The sequence below is a fragment of the Sinohyriopsis cumingii genome, chromosome 4 (assembly GCF_028554795.1).
Source record: "Sinohyriopsis cumingii isolate HCF-2022 chromosome 4, ASM2855479v2, whole genome shotgun sequence".
NCBI classification, from domain to species: domain Eukaryota; kingdom Metazoa; phylum Mollusca; class Bivalvia; order Unionida; family Unionidae; genus Sinohyriopsis; species Sinohyriopsis cumingii.
Genome location: NC_142964.1, coordinates 108,894,162 through 108,913,995, shown reverse-complemented (window position 1 = coordinate 108,913,995; position 19,834 = coordinate 108,894,162). Strand labels below are relative to the sequence as shown.

Here is a 19,834-nt window from a genome sequence, read left to right as displayed (position 1 = left end):
CTCTGCTTTCTCTAACGGTACGTCGGACTTGAAATCTTTAAACTTCACTATGTAAATGTAAGCCGTATTTCTAAATTTTCTAAAGGAGCGCTTTTCTGTGTCTCGAATGGAATAGTACTTTTCAGGGTTGACTGGTGAACATGGGCTAGGTGCAGACTCTCTGGGTTTGGATTCTGGTTCACTCATGTCCTCTTCAAAATCACTGGCATGAATTTGTGCCAAGACTTCAGCAATGGTACGAGGCGATAGATCACGTTTCTGCCTCTTACTTTCTTCTTTCTTCTCGATTGGATTGGATCGTTTCATCTTGACTGCAAAAAGTCAAATGACTAAAGTTTAAATACCATGGGCCACTTTATAGCCATGAGAGACCAGCGTATATAAAAGGTGTGTGTCTTGTCCTTCCACTATTTATTTCAAACCGAGCAGAACGATGGACGAGACTACACAGATCGAACTTTTCATCAGAGCTTTGCAAGGGGTCATCAGAAAATTTTCTTCAGACCAGCCGAGGGACTACTCAATCTCCTTTCGAGATAAAAGTCAAGATACTTGCTATATCTGTCAGAAGAAAGGGCATTGGTCTTCAGAGTGTCCAGACCGTTCAAAAAAACAAAACAGGGGCTAAAAGAGACAAAAGTCAAGATACGTGTTATCATTGTCAAGAAAAAGGACATTGGTCTCCAGATTGCCCTAAGAAACAACAGGAACCAGAAGAAGAAGAGGGGAGTTATGGAGAGGAAGATGATGAAGAAAGAAGACAGGTGAAAAAACAGAAACAGGAGAGAAAAGAAGGGAAGGAAGTGAGGCTGAAGAGGAGGAAAAAGCTGTGAAAGTGAAGACATTTAAAAAAAGAGAGTGTAAAGAAAGACAAAAGAAGAAACCTATGAACTTTTTAAAATGTTATGTTGTGATTTGGATTGTAAAATTTGTACAAGAATAAACAGTCTATAAAACGTAAGCGTCTCTTGGTTTTGATTTTCAGAATAAGAATCTACACTCACGCACTCACACATTCACACGTACTATAAGGGTAAAACATGGGTTTTTGAGTTTTAATTGATGTTGGCCATTGAAATATTATTTCTTTTCGAGAGACATGGGTGGCCCTGAAAAGGGCCTTTGGGTCTTGGTGGGTTTTAAACAACAAAACGTAGGAAGCAATCAACTTTAACTGCCTTAAGCCTTTGCCACGGCCAAGGCCTACTTCTGGACTGCGTACTGTCGATGTTGATGATTTGGTAGAAATCACTAAGGGTGGTATGGTAGGTGTTGTCACAGAGTTGGGTTGTTTAGCTCGGGAAGGCCTTTTTCTCTTCGGTCGTAATAAAGAAATCTGATACATTTGTTTCAGACTTCTTAACTCCGCTAAAATGTCTAACAGTATCGCAACCGTTTAACTTTCACCCTGTTGTTTCTTGGCTGCTTCTTCTTGTTGTTTCTTTCTTACCTCTTCTTCTTGCTGCTGTAGGAGAAAAGCTTGTTCCGCTTCCTTTTGCTGTTGTATAAATTTCTCCTATTCTTCTTTCTGTCTCTGTTTAAAATTCTCCACGTGTGGTAAAGAAGGAGAAGGTGGCGAAGGTATTGGTTCAGGAACAAATTCTTGCGAAAGAAAATCCACAAAGTCCCAATTCACCTCTTCTGGAAGTAAGTCCGGGTTCCCTTGAGTAGTCTCCACGGTCGGTGCACCCCAATTCATTGTCTTCTCAATTTGCGCCATGTTTATGCTCACTGTGTCGCATGAATTTACTGCACACAAACGCTAGTGCCTCTATATAGGGAATGTGACGTAACGGACTGCTCTTTTCCAATTGGACAAATGGTGACTGAATTTTGTAATGCGTGTTTGGATTAGTCAGTCAACTCAATCCGTTTCGATCCTCCCTCTCCCTATAAATAATCGCAGTTCGCTGCATTCCTTCACCTGTTCTCATCACCAAGATGTGGACCGACGTAGAATCTTCAACTCGCGTCTCGTCAATGCTGTTTAGAACGGACTTACCCATGTACGTCCGATCTTCGTGAGTCATTATCAAGAGGACGGATACCTGTGTGTGGAAAAGAAGAATCTACGTAGAAAGACAAGGTTGTTTAAAGAGAGTGATGATCTACGGTTCAGAAGTAAGACAGAGTTTAAGGACAAGAAGCAGACCTCAACGATGCCCTCTATGTTAACAGTATGGTATGTTAACATAAAACCAAAGGCCCTTTTCAGGGCCATTCCAGTGCCTCGAAAAGAGATTCCCTTTCATGCCTCCATTTCTTTTTTTTTAAAAAAAATGTTTATTGTCTGTGTTCTATATCCATCTCCCATGTTCCATTTCCATTGTCCCTCTATAGTCCCATCCATGTTAAAATTCCCCATGTTAAATTCCCATTGTCCCTAGGGTACAAACTCTGTGCTCTCCATGTTAAATTTACATAGTCCCCAGGGTACAAACCACCTATTTACAATGAAAATCCCCTAGTCCCTAGGGCATCCCGCCTAACTACTTACATTCTATTATGGGATGTAGTCGAATGCATCATTACGTTTTGGGTAGATTTATTATTGTGCAAAAGACAAATAAATTAAGTATCATCTATTATAATCAATAGTATCCTAGCTGTTATAAACATACATATTTTATTGTTTTAGGTCTTTAGTGGACCTGTCAGATTCTGGTGTTGAGACAGGCACTATTGAGGAGTTTGTCTCATCCATTTATTCATCACTAGGCCTCCGGCAAGATAGCGACATGACGTTCTCTGACTTCAAGAAAGTCTTCTCCCGGCGAGAGTACATGTCCACTCTGCAGCGGGCACATTTACAGCTGGAGGGTAGTTAGTACATCTTTTCTTCGGCATTCGTATATACATACATACATACATACATACATACATACATGCATATACATATATATATATATATATATATATATATATATATATATATATATATATATATATATATATATATATATATATATATATATATATATATAAACATTAATATGATCTCTTGCACTAGAACTAAAGAGTTTAAAGTGAATTTATGTGCGCGAGCTTTACGTTATGCATATTGCGGTAACGTATGCGATTTCGTTCAGTTTAATTTATTATCGAAATTACATAACGTGTATACAGTCAACTCCGCGTATATACATAGCCTCGGGACCGGACCCAAGCAATGTATATAAACGGAGTATGCATTTAAGCGGAATTAATGTATATTTACAATATAAAATGGGACCATACTTTCGCTATGCACTTAAGCGATCTATGCAATTAACCGATATTCATGTAAGTGGAGCCGACTTTACATTGCTTCGATCAGTGTGCAAATGATAAGATGAAATGTATTCTCCGTTTGAAATATATCATTAAGGTGATAATAGTAGTCACATATATATAATTACTGGGATATTATAACTAATCATATTTTGCCTTATATATTGGTCCCTGGCATTATACTATATGTAATTTTATGTGTATTGATATATTTGATTTTGATTGGGAATATCTTAACAAGTATGTAGGGCCTAAAGTTACTGAAATCACGGCTAGCTTGTTGTTTAATTGTCGTTTTTATACATCCAGGTTCACGTTCATCGTCTAATCAAAGCGACGAACCTCAGTATACAAAAAATTACCAAAGACGAATGACTCTTATCCGGGAGTATAGGTACGATGTGTACAGTTTGAAATGGCCTTGTCATGTATACAATTAGCTGTTAGGATCTTATTCCAAGGACAATTTATCATAACTTTGTTTCAATAGAGCTTAGTAGGTCCGTGATACTAAACCATACGGATACATTTAGCAAATCGTATATTCTTTGGGGATTGTTTTAAGTATCACTGGGTTTTAATTCCAATTATCTTTTATAGTGACTTACCATGCCTCGTGCTTTAACCATCTATTTTCTGGTAGATTTAGTGACTTGAGGGAGTCGAATTCGTCCACTACTTTTGTGATGTATATTATTAATCATTGGCAGAACAGGAATAACTAAAACCCAGATAAAATACCATATTGCAAATTAATCTTATCTATGTGTTTTGCTTTGCCCCCCCCCCCCTTAAAGTAATGTATAGGTAGTTTCCAGCACTGAAACTGAACTTGTGGTGCAATCATTTTTCCACGTCCAAATCAATACAGATACTGTCGATGTTTCTCCAAGAAGTCCTAATCGTTTCTTTCAGCACGAATGCAACGAACCTGAACCTCAATCCATTTTCCCCACGGATTACTTCCATTAGCAGTGATACTGCTGACAACTCATTTCTCAACACCAAAAAGAGAATGGGTCTCTTATCCGAGCTGTACCATCCCAATACTAAATTGATGGAGCGGTGGGACGATGTAAAGGCTTTTCTTGAAACTTTCAGGCTGGAAGTATTCTGGATGACCGTGTATATACTAATACTATTCGGGCTTTTCTTAGAACGTGCACACGGTAAGTATGATTGACTAAATTCAGCAATGATATGGTAGGGAAATGTTAGGCCTGTATGTGAACACACACATTCAGATATTTCCTTTTTATCAAGACGCACATAAAGATTGTCGCTTCCTTCGGCTTTTAACATTGAAAGAAAAAGCGATTGATTCCACGCAGTCTTGCAATAAAGGAGACTGTATTAGAATCACAGAATAATACTTCTGCTCATGTGATTAACGAAGGATCAAAGGAGGCTATTAATTTACAGATAACCTTTTCAAGAAATTGCCCTGTGTGAAAAGTCATGTATAGATTATGAAAAGCAAGATGAGATGTATCCAGTTTCCGTTATATTCATAAAGATTGATTTTTGTTTGTCCTAAGGCCGTGCAACATTTTAACGAAAGAGTTTACACTGACACCTTTAAGAATAGTTCATTCTGTTAATAAAGTGTACTATCATATTTTGCAGAATACTATGTTTTACGGGAACATGTCGGCCTGCGAAGAATCGCTGGTTACGGAGTGTCATTTACTCGGGGTGCCGCCAGCGCCATGTCTTTTACGTACGCCACTCTGCTACTTACTATGTGCCGGAACTGCATAACATTGCTCAGAGAAACATTCCTTCACCGATTCTTTCCGTTTGACTCCTTACACTCTGCCCACAAGATCGTGGCCTATATGGCTCTTGTCCTGACATGTACAACTCTTTAAACTGCAATGTAATAGATTCATCAGTATCAAAACATTATATGTAGAATGTTACTTTATGTTTGTCATAACATAAGACAAAATGATGGAAAAAAGGCAATGCCTGATGTTTAAATATTTTCTCATAGAAGACCACCCAATCTTTCAAGTCGGAATCGTTAACATTGTTAAATCGGAATTTCCGATTTTTTACATGAGAAACATTGTGATTTGATATATCGCTAAAATGAATGAATTCGAATAAGAACATAAAAAGTGGTGATTTCGGGCTTCACCCAATATATTAATTGACTATAATATAAATATCTAAAGTGTTAGATATGGTTTTCAATATTTCAGTGAAAGTTCCTGTCACATAGCATATCCTAAAAAGAGTCAAAGTTGAATACATCGTCTTATTCCTGCTTCTTCTAAAGACTTGATAGAGACATGCGAATTATGTAAGATGTAAAATCGTTATGCTAACATTTTTATAATTCTCTTCACAGTGATCCATGTTATCGGCCATGGTTTCAACTTTTACCACATCACTACGCATGCGTCAATGGATCTGAACTGCTATTTCCGGGAGTATTTTAGAGCGTAAGAAAATCGTATTAAAGTCAGACAATTCATATTTTACCGTTATAAATTATTAAAAATTGAGTCAGACACAAGCCAGTCTCTTATGTCCAAAAGGAAGTATTTCTTTTCTTTACGTGTTTAAAAAAAGGAGGCAAGTTACTTTAGCTTTTACATCACATACTTTTTAGGTCATATGTTTGGTCCTCATTGGTGATGTTTCACGATAACCATGCCATTGCAACTAACGAAGTCTGTCATGACAAGCTCTTGACCGGCATAATATACCAACATGTTTATTGATTGTCCTACATAGTTTTATCTTGGAAAATAATATTCTGTTAAACTATATGTGGCATTGGCTTTAGCCGGAAAAAACTGGCTCATTGCGCATACAGTGTATTTCAGTATAAATCGTTCTTTAACCAATAATATCACCCAATTATTGAGATCTTTCCAGATATCGAGGGACACTGGCTTGATCCTTTTTAAGCAGACTCGGAAAACTGTATTATGTCCACTTTTTAAAATCAACGATCGCTAGAGAAACATAAATAAATGTCAAGATCGATATACGTACAGAAGAACATATTCATTTATAATAGAGCAATATAAATTAAGTTACACTGACTTTGTAACACACAATCAAAATATGGTTAAGACAACATTTACTTTTAACAACACATTACTTATATCCAAGCGTTTATTTTTTTGATTGATTATGCAACTTCTGAGATATTTTTTTATTTCAGAACCCACGAGCTAGCGTCATTTCAATACTGGACATTTCAAACCATTACAGGTTAGTGTCTAGCTACAATTGCAGGTTAGGGTCTTGTTACAGTTACGGGTTAGTGTCTGACTACTGTTACACGTTTCTTGCTACTATTACAGTTTAGTTTCTAGCTACTGTTTCAGGTGAGTTTTTCTATCGATTATTAAAGGTCAATGCGTAACTACTGCTACAGATTTGTGTCTAGCTACTGTTACAAGTCAGTGTCTAGCTACCGTTATAGGTTAGTGTCTAGCCATAGTTAGAAGACAATGTCTAGTTATTGTTACATGTAGTGTCTAACTACTATTACATAGTCAGTATCTAGTTGTTGTTACATGTTAGTGTGTAGCTGCTATTACAGGTCCGTGTTTAGTTACTGTCACAAGTTAGTGTCTAACTAATATTAAATATTAATATCTAGCTACCATTGGGCTAATAAATAATGCATATACTATTATTTTAATCCTTTATTTTCCAATGCATCAAATTCACCATTAACAAAAAATGTCTAAACTTTAAATTGTTCTAAACACAAACTTTAAACAAAATACTTTAACAGGCATACTTTCCGCTTTAAAAGATTGCTTCTCTTCATGGTGTAATTTTAAGGTAATTTTTGTCTTAAGATATGTCTCCTCTTCTTTACTCGCCGCCCACTATGGCAACCACATCGGTTGTTCTGGTGTTGAAAATATCGGTTTATACTATAACAAGAAAACATACACTGCTAATACAATATTAAAACTCATGTTCAATACATGAAACATTTGGAAAATCAAACGCGAATACGTGTTCTCAAGAAGGCGCAGAAAAAGAGGAGGAGGAGGAAGAAGACAACATGATATGATTAATAGGACCTTTAGGTCCGAAGTGGTACGTTTTCTGACCTCATTGGAAGATATGGAAGATAATCTAGTGTTATCGGTTCGTTTGCGTTTGACTATTAATACTATGTACTGACTTATAGCCTTACGTGACAAGGAGAAAGCAAAATAGCTCAATCCGGTTCCACACTCGTCGTCGGTACCGAAATGTTGCCTGACGTGATAGGAAAAAGCCAAATAGCTCAATCCTGTTCCCTACTCGTATGCAGCATAGCTAGATCATACAAGATGTCGCGACTGTATTTTAAAATACCCACATCGGTTTAAGAAAAACATGAGCCGAGCATGAAACAAGGTTCTTCCTACAACGCAAAATTAACTTGTTTGTGATGTGAACAAATGGAACTTTCAATTCGATTTTATTTTCTTCATAAACAGATAATAACAAATTTCCTACCACATTTAAAGGCCAACGTTCATTAGAAAGAATTATGATGTCAGAACAGAAAACATGTTTCTATGTAAGAGCAATATGACCAGTGAAGAATTTGTAAGATTTGGTGAATGTTTCATATATTGGATCCTAATGTAACGGAACAGAAAGCTAAATCCTCGACTAATACATCTACATCGGTACCTTTTTTTTTATGAGATGGCGGTAATTGACATTGACCATCAGATGAAATATTTCACTACAGAGACAGATATATGTGCCTATCTATTAGAATGCCTGTAGGCATATATATTCAGCCGACACTTAAGTCGATTTCATCTGCATTGAACAATAATCAAGGCTATGTATTCAGTGGTAAAATACTAAATTACAAGTCTAAACGATTGTATGGTTATCTCGAAATTAACCTGTAGTCAACAGAAGTAGACTGCGTAAACGTGGACAAGCACAATTTTATAATACAGAAACGGTGTGATAGCAGTAATAGTATATATGTTATTATCATCTGATGGGAATTTGCAATGAAGAAATTGGAGACTTCCTCATTATTAAGTCCATAGATAAACATTTCTTTGTGAAAACACTCCTTTGTATTCAAAGTTATGTTGCTCTCCTTCATTCAACAGACTAAGCATTGTTTGTTGATCATCTATTTTGACATAATAGCAGTTTTAGAATGATGTTATTTTCGAAACGTTACTTCAAGTTTCAACAAGATACTTTTGTACAAGGTTTACCTTATAACTGTATCATAATTAAAGGCATGTTAAGGATTTTTGTCTGATTTGACTTTTTTTCTTTTTTTTTTTGTATTATAAGATTGTAAAATGATATTAGATCTGTAAACAGTATGTTATATTGCTCCTTTACACGCATGCATAAGCACTCGCACGCATATAATCTTTGCCAAAATAATAAATGTGCAAGCTTTAGTCGTAATCTAATCATTCAAGGAAAACCAAATGACACTTTCCTCCACCATTAGTGTAATTTTGTCAGAAATCGCAGTCGGTAATGTCTTGCGTCATCTTGTTTACAACCTGTATCCAAACGTCAGTTGTTACAAGTTTTGTATCAATCTGATATTTCTTTTTTAAGGATTCACCGGGATTCTCCTGTGCGTGCTGGTAATCATTATGTGCGTCTTTGCATCGGCATACGCACGACGTTACCTGTTCAAAGCTTTCTGGCGGACACACAAATTGTTCATTCCGGTATATCTTCTGACATTTTTCCATGGCAGCATGCAGATGATACAAAGTCCCGACTTCCCATGGTTTGTTATTGGCCCGGCAGTTTTGTACGTAATAGATGACATAATTAGTCTCAACAGAAGCAAGGTGCAGATACGGATCCTGAAGGCGGAGTTACTACCCTCGGGTAATTTATGACTTTCTTCATCACATATTCTGGCCTTCTTTCTCTTCTTCAACTATTGTAAGCTTTATGTAGCAAAATCGAGTATATATTGGGAGAAAGCGAAAAATCAGTGTTTAGTTCCATGGTTTCTGCTTGAATGGGTTTCTGCTCCGTTACTGCGTACACACGTGATTACGATGGAACAAGGTCTCCTTACACTTTTCAAGACTGAGACTTAATATTTAGAAAATGACTGCGGGCGATACATATAAATACATATTGCAGCGGAGATCGAATAATTTGTTTTTATATAGTGAATAAGAACGTAGGGAAAACATATAACTGGAAACGCAACAACGTGTACACTTGGTTTAAGAAACACTGTCCACATTGTACGATATCCAAAAAGCGAATCTTGTGATTAAATATAGATTCTTTGAAGGAACAAATTTTTCATGCACCACCAATTAGGCTGGGACTAGGATATTGGTCTTTGCGGTCGTAATTTTATGCAAAAATTACACCATACCCTATAAATATGAAAAGGCGAAAAGAGGCGAAGAAGTTGGATAATATAACTGAATTATTAAACACGTAATCAGGGCATCCAAAACAGAATGACAGAAAATATATAAGTAGTTTTTTAATAACAATATCATCAATACTACTACTACTACTACTACTAACAATAAAAATAAATAACATAAGTAAGTAAACAAATAAATAAAAGAACAAGACGACGATGGGGAAGACAAAGAGGAAGAAGAAAAAGTCGCATATGAATGTTACGTATATTTAATTTATATTGCTTGCTTGCTTGAAAGTTTAAGATGACAATGCTTTTGTTTTGATTACTAAAACTTATATATGGATTGGAAAGGAACTTAAAGGAATTGTAATTTAAAAAACTAGATGGAAATATAACTAAGAGAGAGAGAGAGAGAGAGAGAGAGAGAGAGAGAGAGAGAGGGATAATGGAGAGGCAGAGAGTTAAAGAGGAAAGGGAATTAGAGATAAAGAGAGAGACAAAAAAAGAAAAGCATATACATATGCACATAGAGAGAAAGAGAGAAAGAAATACAAATGCAAATGCAGAGAGAAAACTATAAATTCAAATTAATACCCCTTTTCCAAAAAAAAGAAGTCAATCCATTTTTCCTCGTTCTGAAACAATTACTGAAAACTTGAAATGGCCAAATGATCATTGGATTTTATTAATACAAAGTGTACGTACTGGCAAATCTCGTGAAGACTACACTTCACTCTCGGTAAAACAAGGTACTGATTATGATGTGGTTAAGAAATGTATCTTGAAAGGTTTTGAACTAATACCTGGGGCATATCGAAAAAGGTTTAAGTTATGAAGACCAGACACTTGGAAAGAAACATGCCGAATTTGTAAAGGTAAAAGAGAAGCTATTATATCGGTAGCTAAGCAGGCTGATCTAGATAATATGAGACAGCTCATATTAATTGTGGAGTTAAACACTTGCGTTTAGAGTGATCTGAAGCCTTACCTTGAACAGGAAAAAGACGAAACCTTGGAAAATGCTGCTCGCATAGTTTATGATTATTCCTTGACTCAGTAAGTTTCATTTGTCAATAAGTCTTCCTCGCCGCAGTCTTTTTTAGCAAAGGAAAAACCCATTTGAGTCTCAAATTTCTGATCTCAAATAAGCAACATAATCAGGACAGAGCTATTAAAATGTTCGTTTTTCTAAGAGATCTTGGTTGTTTTGGCTTTGTATTGAAAACTATACATTGGTTGGGTGAAAGAAAAAAAAAAAAAAAAAAAAAAAAAAATACAACGTCAGTGTGATTCTAGCTTGGGGAATTCGAACCATTCATGTCGAAACCTTCTATATCACGTATTGGTGATTCTGTCAAATCCCATACCTCTTAAAATTGTAAGGAATACAGGAGCTTCACATTGTCTGAGAAGTCGTCTGCTGGTAAAAGTGCTAATATTTCTCTCCACTGTGTCAATTTTGCGTCATACTAAGCTTCAGGACCCGTGAAAATAATCTGAACAGTTACGTCTTTACCCATCGTAGGTATTCATTTATTACTAAGCTATGACCTAGCTGGAGATAAGGTCGTGGTTAATTCACTCGGAACTGGCAAGCCTTGTTTGGATCACAAAGTTTATTGTATTGAAAAGAAGTCCTTAATTGTATACCCAGCCCGTGGAATTACCAGAGCTATGGTAACAATTACTCTCAAGTATGATGTTGATCAGAACATTATTTCTTTACTTGACTTATTTATTGGTCAGTCTTTTGTTGAGGTCGTATGTACACCTGGTATTGATGAAACAATACAACTTGTTTACAGCGATCCTCATTTTACTACTCATTCTCTATATTCTAATCAGGGTGACAAAAACAATCATTCATTGTCAAACATAAATAGGATCCTGAGATCTCCTCTCTGTTTCAGAGGGTTTCTAGCGAAAATTAAGCCACACGAGTATCAGTTTGTTAGTTTGTGAGAACTGGGGTACTTACGAGGAAATGGAGATCATCTGAGGTACCTGCTGTGCTTAGTAGCTACTGAGCTTTCAGATATTTATTCTTCAGTAATATAGACACGACATTCTTTATCTAGCCGATGAAGGTCCCTTGGTTTGTCATACAGGAATCAGTTTGAGGTATCACTAAATCTTGAATCCTTGTTTTGGCCAAAACTAAAACTGTGACATTCCTCATGTCACGCTTCTCAAATAGTAGGAAAGCCAAATCAAAAGATATATAAGGCTCATCTACAACCTATTGTTGCATTCAAATAACCACTGAGCAGACTAATGGTATACTATGTTGGTGCCATACCCAAGAGTAAGTCAGGCAACCAATGATTGTTGACCATAACGTGTACACATATAAGATTGATAAAGGCAATTGTTTTGAGAAACAGTAAGGTAGCTTTGACACAAGATTTCATCAAAGTTTGGAAACTATAATAATGTCATATTGCACTGGTACAGGAACAAATTCGGACGAGGGTGTTTATTTGCTATTAATTGCTGTTGGGGACTCGTTTAAAGATTGATTCAATCTTTATGAACCAGGTTTTGGACATACTGTTTTGGACCATTGAAGTTATTAAAAGAGAAAGTTCTTTCAAAAGTCAATTCCAATATTTATCTTCTATGTTTCTGATTTAAAATATAAATTGTCGAAGGCTTGTGAAATGGCGAGATCTAATCTTCACTCGACTCGATCAAAAATTAAATAAAAAATGAAATTTTGATATGAAAGAAATACAAAGGAAAAAAGTGTTCAGCTTGGAGACAGAGTTCTATCTCTCTTCAACACACCTAAGAATCTTCTTCGGCAAAAACTTTCTATTTGATGTATATATGAATGACAGTTGTAAATGCCAAGCTTAGCAACTAATTTATTTGCCACAATGCCTGTACAGTTTACATTTCCCTCGCACAGATGTGACGGCGCTGATAGTAAAGAAACCGCCTGGGTTTGAATACAAGTCAGGCCAGTGGGTGCGGGTCGCATGCTCGTCCCTGGGGCACGGAGAGTTTCATCCCTTCACCTTAACCTCAGCACCTCATCAGATGCACCTTTCCTTCCACATCCGAACCGTAGGTCCATGGACCAGGAACCTGAGACGCCTGTTTGACCCTAGCAATCTGCGAGGCCGGGATATGCCGTGCGTAAGTTTGCGTTTTGTCTATACGCTAATGCGATCAAAAGCAAAACTGAGCAAGAAGTCTAAATGGATCTGAGGTCGCTCAGATGGCTGACAACTGAAACGAAAGGGATGTTGTCAAATCAATCTTAATAGAATGTTTCTTTTTCAAATTTGTTCCAACGCTGTTGTTTGCCCATGTTATGAAAACAGGCGATGCGCTGTTTCTCTAGGTATCGGTATCTTTATACATATTTGCTTGTACATCAGGATAATTTATGCAATACCGAATCGCAGAACGCTTTATTTCAAAGGTTTATAATTCGAATTAGCAGATCTTTGCTTTATATAAAATTGTGTAATTGACTTATTATGATAGATATCACATACATATTTGATGTCTGACCATCATTTGTATAATTAATAAAACCATTCCAGGTGTCAATTTGATCAAATTCTTTTAAGCTTTGAAGAGTGTATGACAGGCTTCTTGTTGATAGCGATGAAGCCAAACCGGATGACAGATTGTCATCATTAATATATATATATATATATTCATACACTCTTCGAGGTAGAAAACGTTCTATAAAATCTTGTCAAATTCTCTTAAGTCGTTGTTGGGAGATGTAAATTAAAGAGTATTTCATTTTCAGTAACATTGCAAATGTTTGACGTCAAATCAATCCCCTATGTAAACATTTCAAAGCCCGTACTACGAAAACAGGACAAGCTAGGAAGGCCCACAGATGTTGTAGTTTGTTTAAAACAGATTATACTTAAAAGAGAATATTTAAAAATAAATTTAATTTTGAAAAATTAAACCTGTATTTTTCTATATTTCACGGAATTTGTTCAGTTATAGAGAAGTTAGATTTTGGAGTCCCATTGTCTTCACTTGGCACCACACCCACACAGCTCTAAAACCGCTAAAAACGTGTAACCTCTCTATGCCAGAATGTTTTCTTTGACATATGGTGACATTCTGATGGCTTTTTGTTAAGATTACATGTGAAGATTTCATTTTTCAAGAACCGGCCGCCATATCTAATGGCGGGTGGGTATCTTTCGTTCAAATTTCAAAGGCATGCCAAGGTGGGATGTGTTCGTTAGGTTTTGTAATTTTCTATGCAGTAGTTTTGGAGAATATATATATTTGAAACATTAATTATATTTAGCCGCGCCTGTCATATTTGATGATGAATCGGCATCATTTACATCAATTTAAAAGGTCTTATTGCCATACTGCTTTCTGTCAACTCCGGTCAATTGCTATAAATTGAATCGCTTCAAGAATTTAGTTAAATAATTTTCGGTTATATTTTGTAAAAGCGGCCGTATTTAATGATGGATGGGCTTCACTTTTACAAGCCCTATAGCCTAACAAATCCAGACATTTTCTGATATGTTTGATGAAATTGTTTTTTTGAAAGAAATCGGCCAGGTACTTCTATTGTTATTAGATAAGGCTACTTTTGCTTCCTGTTCGGTATTATTTGCACGAATATTAAAGATCTCTGTGTCAAATTAATTTATATAGAGCTTGTTTGAACTCTGTTCAGCGTTTTCTGCGAAGACGTTGTATCAAGCTTTACTATTTTTAGCAACGGGGGCGGCATTTCAAAGATTTCAAAGCTCTTCATTCCAGATTAATTTGTGCCAGATTTGCTTACATTTGTTCAAGACATTTATTTGAATGTTTTGTTGTGGTTTCTAGTACATAAATGGCTACTTCCAAATGTTCTTAGGTGCTATCAATTTAATAACTTTACACAGATTATTTAAAACAAAGACAAAAAATAACGTTTATGTGCGCTGTGATACATTATACATGCTATTATTTATAAGTCCTGCTCTATACGTTCTTCATGCTATTATGTATTATTCCTGCTGTATACGTTCTTCATGCTATTATTTATTAGTCCAGCTGTATACGTTATTCATGCTGTTATTTATTATTCTTGCTTTATACGTTCTTCATGCTATTATTTATTATTCTTGCTGTATACGTTCTTCATGCTATTATTTATTATTCCTACTTACACGTTCTTCATGCTATTATTTATTGTTCCTGCTGTATAGGGGGTTTCACGGTTGCACGGAGTTACTGATCGTAGCGCCTAAAATTACGTCCCTTAGCTCCAATGCGCATGCCCACAAAAAATTTCCAGTTCCGGATAGTTCACCGTTCTACACTTGGTTAGCGAAACATAAAGTTAACAAAGGAAGGTATCTTAGCTGTACTACAGATCATTATGGTTAAGCCAATGAATCAGTTATATATGTCAAACATCTTTTGTTCATACATAAGAATAGTTATAGACATTAAATCAGATAATTAGATTCAGTGTCCATACTTACATTACATCAGATAATTAAATAATATTTACTGTCCATACTTAAATGATATCAAATAATTAAATTAAATAGACTGTTCATACCTGATAATATAAATTCATTATCCATAATTTCAGACACATTTGTATGAACATTTTACTCTGCTCTCCGATTTTAAGCATTTATTGCAGAGTTTTGGTTATATAACCTTATCGAAAACAATCTCAACAATTTGCATTTTTCATGTGTTGATAAATCCTTCTTTCTCAGTTATTTTCGCAAGGCTAATAGTTCGTTGATAACACGTTAAGAAAGTTCGATACTTCAGCTGATTTGTAATGCTGAATATTTTAAACCAGAACAGTTTTTTTTTTTTAATGGAACATAGCATTTAATGTATTCAGAGGAATTTCACAACGCAATTATTGCATTAGCTATTATAAAGATAAATGAGTGTAATTAATGCAGACGGAATATTTATGCATATTAGGTTGTAAATGTTCAGATTAAATAACATGCCCAATTAAGTATTTTTTTTTGTTGTTTCATTTTCTTTTTGACTTTTGAAACATCAAATATCGGACGGTACATGCAATAACTTTGAGCATGATTTTTCTTTGCTTATGCTGACACGTAATAACTCTCAAATTTGCTGTGGTCTTTAGACAACATTTCTGATTGCCACCAGCAAATTCATCCAGAACAGCCTTCTTAAAATTAGTTCAATTCTGTTTGACTTTCCTTGCATCAAATATGTAAGTTTTAAAGATCCAATTACTTCACAGATTCCGTCATAATACTTTGGTTCGCCTTTTAAATCAATATTGATCCACGTGACCGGATGTAATATTGCAAACAGTATGATTTAAAAAAGAGACTGCTTGTAAGAACATACTGTACAAGTTAATAATAAATTTATACTCATAAATATTCATATTTGTTGTCTTTATCTATCAGTCATTCTTTCTAACTTAGCATCATTTTATACTCGTTTTTAACCAGAAGTATGTTTATGTAATATACATATGCGAACACCCATTCATTCGAGGATATACATACCCATGCACCAGATGAAAGACGACATACATTCAGACAGACAGATAGGTGAGAGCCACAAATGCTGTATGCACGTATAGTGTGTCTAATATCGATATTTCTCCAAAGTGTATACTCTAAAATTTCCAACCGTTCAAGGAAATAAAATTAAAATAATCATCAATGAGACTCGTACGTGCGCCTGTCTGTTCAAGCATGGTTGACATTTGTGCATTTAAAAACAAAAACTCAAGTTGATTCATGAAAAATATAATGAACATTAATAGAAAAGCAAGTCTAAATCAATAATTAAAAAAACCCTAAGAAGTTAGAATTTTGTTCTCGTTGTCGTTCAACCTCCATTAGCTGCTATTATTGAAGCTGTACAAAATAAACATATTTTCATTATTCTTCAAGCGAGATAAATTACAAGAACTTTTTACGCAGGATACACTTTAGCACAATCAATAATACAAACTAGAGCATAAGGTAGTAAGGGAAAGATAATGAAGTTCTGAAATGGGCAGAAAATATTTATTTGAAAGCTGGGAGCAGCGCAAGTTAGTGAAAAAAAAAAATAAAAGATGTAAAAATAATTCATCAAATATTGATAGAATTTCTTTTTAAGATAGTGATCCTGCTTGTATAATGTGAGCGGTCTGTCACATTTTCTTGATTTACATCTGCCATCTTAACTGATTGAACTATCCGGAAGTGAGTTGCACCGATATGCCCTCTGGTGTTTTCAAGGGGAGATACTATGCGTGAAAACCCCTATACGTTCTTCATGCTATTATTTATTGTTCTTGCTGTATACGTTCTTCATGCTGTTATTTATTATTTCTGCTGGATACGTTCTTCATGCTGTTCTTTATTATTCCTGCTGTATACGTTCATGCTGTTCTTTATTATTCCTACTGTACACGTTCTGCATGCTATTATTTATTATTTCTGCTGTATACGTTCTTCATGCTATTATTTATTATTCCTACTGTACACGTTCTTCATGCTGTTATTTATTATTCCTGCTGTACACGTTCTTCATGCTATTATTTATTATTCCTACTGTACACGTTCTTCATGCTATTATTTATTATGCCTGATGTACACGTTCTTCTTGCTATTATATATTATTCCTGCTGTATACGTTCTTCATGCTGTTATTTATTATTCCTGCTGTACACGTTCGTCATGCTGTTCTTTATTATACCTGCTGTACACGTTCTTCATGCTGTTCTTTATTATTCCTGCTGTACACGTTCTTCATGCTATTATTTATTATTCCTGCTGTACACGTTCTTCACGCTATTATTTATTATGCCTGCTGGACACGTTCTTCGTGCTATTATTTATTATTCCTGCTGTATACGTTCTTTATGCTGTGATTTATTATTCCTGTTGTATACGTTCTTGATGCTGTTATTTATTATTCCTGCTGTACACGTCCTTCATGCTGTTCTTTATTATTCCTGCTGTACACGTTGTTCATGCAGTTCTGTATTATTCCTGCTGTACACGTTCTTCATGCTGTTCTTTATTATTCCTGCTGTACACGTTCTTCATGCTGTTCTTTATTATTCCTGCTGTACACGTTCTTCATGCTATTATTTATTATTCCTGCTGTATACGTGTTTCATGATATTATTTATTATTCCAGCTGTATACGTTCTTCATGCTGTTATTCATTATTCTTGCTGTATACGTTCTTCATGCTGTTACACCCTTTTAGCTATATGTCTACTGCCAATACTTCGTTCACTTTTGCTATTTTTACATGCTCAAAGGCTTACTAAATCCAAGTTAGCGTATTTTTACCAGTTAAGCAAAAATAGAGCATTATATGTTTGTATGTTCCAGCTTTTGATGGATGGTCCGTTTGGGGAGGGACATCAGGATTGGTACCGGTATGAGGTTGCGGTACTGATCGGAGGTGGGATTGGCGTCACACCCTATGCATCAATTTTGCAGGATATCGTCCAAAAAACGTCCCTGGGAAGTTCTGTCTTCTGCAAAAAGGTGACCACTTTCTCTATTTTTTATATATAAAAATTAAACGTTGATCATAATGAAAGTTTAAATAATTTGATGAGTGTCGTAAATAGCTTTTGTACAGTAAATCGTACTTGATTGACGTCATTACACTTGATCAATGGTCGACAAAACTTAGTATATTATCCAACATAAGACTATGTGCTACTAAATATTTTATCTTTATTCTTTTTCTGCTTGTGTTACACCAAAATGTTGTTCAAAATATTATATTTTTTCATTATTTGTGGCTGATCAAGAAGAAACATTATGAGGTAGTTAATAGAAAAAGTATCACATTTAGCGCTTATTTGCTTTAAATGTCAATTATAAAGCCACTTCGTTTTATGTTTGTACGCTTTGTAAAAAATTCTAACTATAATACTTTTCACCTCTATTCCTGTCGACATATCAAATAGTAGTTAAATAATGTCTTATTATCACGTCTGTGATTGAACATGCAACTAAAGATAAATAACCTCGAGAAGTATATATAAATTCAGCAACGTTTTCCTGATTCCGGCATTCAGTGATTTTGGGTAACGTTTCCACCTTTCTACCAAGGTGTACTTCATGTGGGTGACGAGAACACAGAAACAGTTCGAATGGTTAACAGATATTATTCGCGAGGTGGAGAGCGACTGCAATGACTTAGTAGATGTGCACATTTTCGTTACCGAGTTCAGAAGGAGATTTGATCTGCGTACAACCATGCTGGTAGATCACCGATTTTCTTTTTTTCTTTAAAACTTGTTTTAATTGATAGCCCATGAGCACAAGCTTGATAGAATTTTGACCGTTAAGCAACAATCAACTAAATTTTGCAAAGAAAGCTGGATGTTACATCTCGGCACGAAATGCAAAAAAACAAAAAAATAATTCAATTTCATCTGCTGATTTGATCTGAACATGAAATGTATGGATTTAAGACTGCCATGAAAGGGCATTGGTCACGTACACTGATCTATTGCTACCGTGATGTTTCCAAGATAAGGTAATCTTTTCCATTTTCTAAGTATAATTCCGAAAAGATGATAACGTTCTGCTCAGCCACGTGCAACAGCTAAGCTAAATATTACCTCAAAAATCAATTTGTATACTCTGTAAGTTAAAGCTATGGGCAAGTAACTTTGCAAATATTCAATCCTGCTTTATATGTTTCATTTACAATACACAACAGTTGGGAGTATTGTACATGTACACTGTAAACAAAATATATGACAAAAACGAGGACATTGAATGCAAGAAGAAGAAGAAGAGGGGAAAGGAGAAGTAGAAGCAGCAGGAGGATGATGATGATGAGAAGAGAAAATATTTTAATAACATTGACAAAACAATAACAAAAATGAATAGCAAACGTCAGATTATTTACTGTTGATACTGCTATTACTATAGACTACTACTACTCCTAATACTACTACTAACAATACTAATCATTTTTCTTTAAGTATATATGTGAGCGGCACTTTCAAAGGGTAGCTGGAAAGAGTCTGTTCACCGGCTTGAAAGCCACAACTCATTTTGGAAGACCACGATTCTATGACTTTTTGGAAGCTCTCCGCTACAGTCACAAAAAGGTAGTTGGCATGCTTTGATCCTCCAGGCAGTTTTGGATTTAATATGAAACAAAATTAACTTCATGTGTGTCTACATACTTCAGCGTCACCACTCTGACAGCGCG

At 35.4% G+C, this 19,834-nt stretch overlaps 1 protein-coding gene across 1 annotated transcript in view; it reads left to right on the top strand.

The window, feature by feature from the left end:
- LOC149801857 (dual oxidase 1-like) overlaps positions 1-19,834 on the top strand; it is a 47,430-nt gene extending 27,596 nt beyond the window's left edge. The window contains exons 6-16 of the mRNA XM_089956861.1: positions 2,639-2,820; positions 3,580-3,664; positions 4,186-4,439; positions 4,897-5,127; positions 5,618-5,720; positions 6,452-6,501; positions 8,851-9,132; positions 12,552-12,781; positions 17,983-18,141; positions 18,718-18,870; positions 19,602-19,834. Coding sequence (XP_089812987.1) covers positions 2,639-2,820; positions 3,580-3,664; positions 4,186-4,439; positions 4,897-5,127; positions 5,618-5,720; positions 6,452-6,501; positions 8,851-9,132; positions 12,552-12,781; positions 17,983-18,141; positions 18,718-18,870; positions 19,602-19,748 — 1,876 coding nt within the window. The 3' untranslated portion in view covers positions 19,749-19,834. The remainder of the gene's footprint in view (positions 1-2,638; positions 2,821-3,579; positions 3,665-4,185; positions 4,440-4,896; positions 5,128-5,617; positions 5,721-6,451; positions 6,502-8,850; positions 9,133-12,551; positions 12,782-17,982; positions 18,142-18,717; positions 18,871-19,601) is intronic.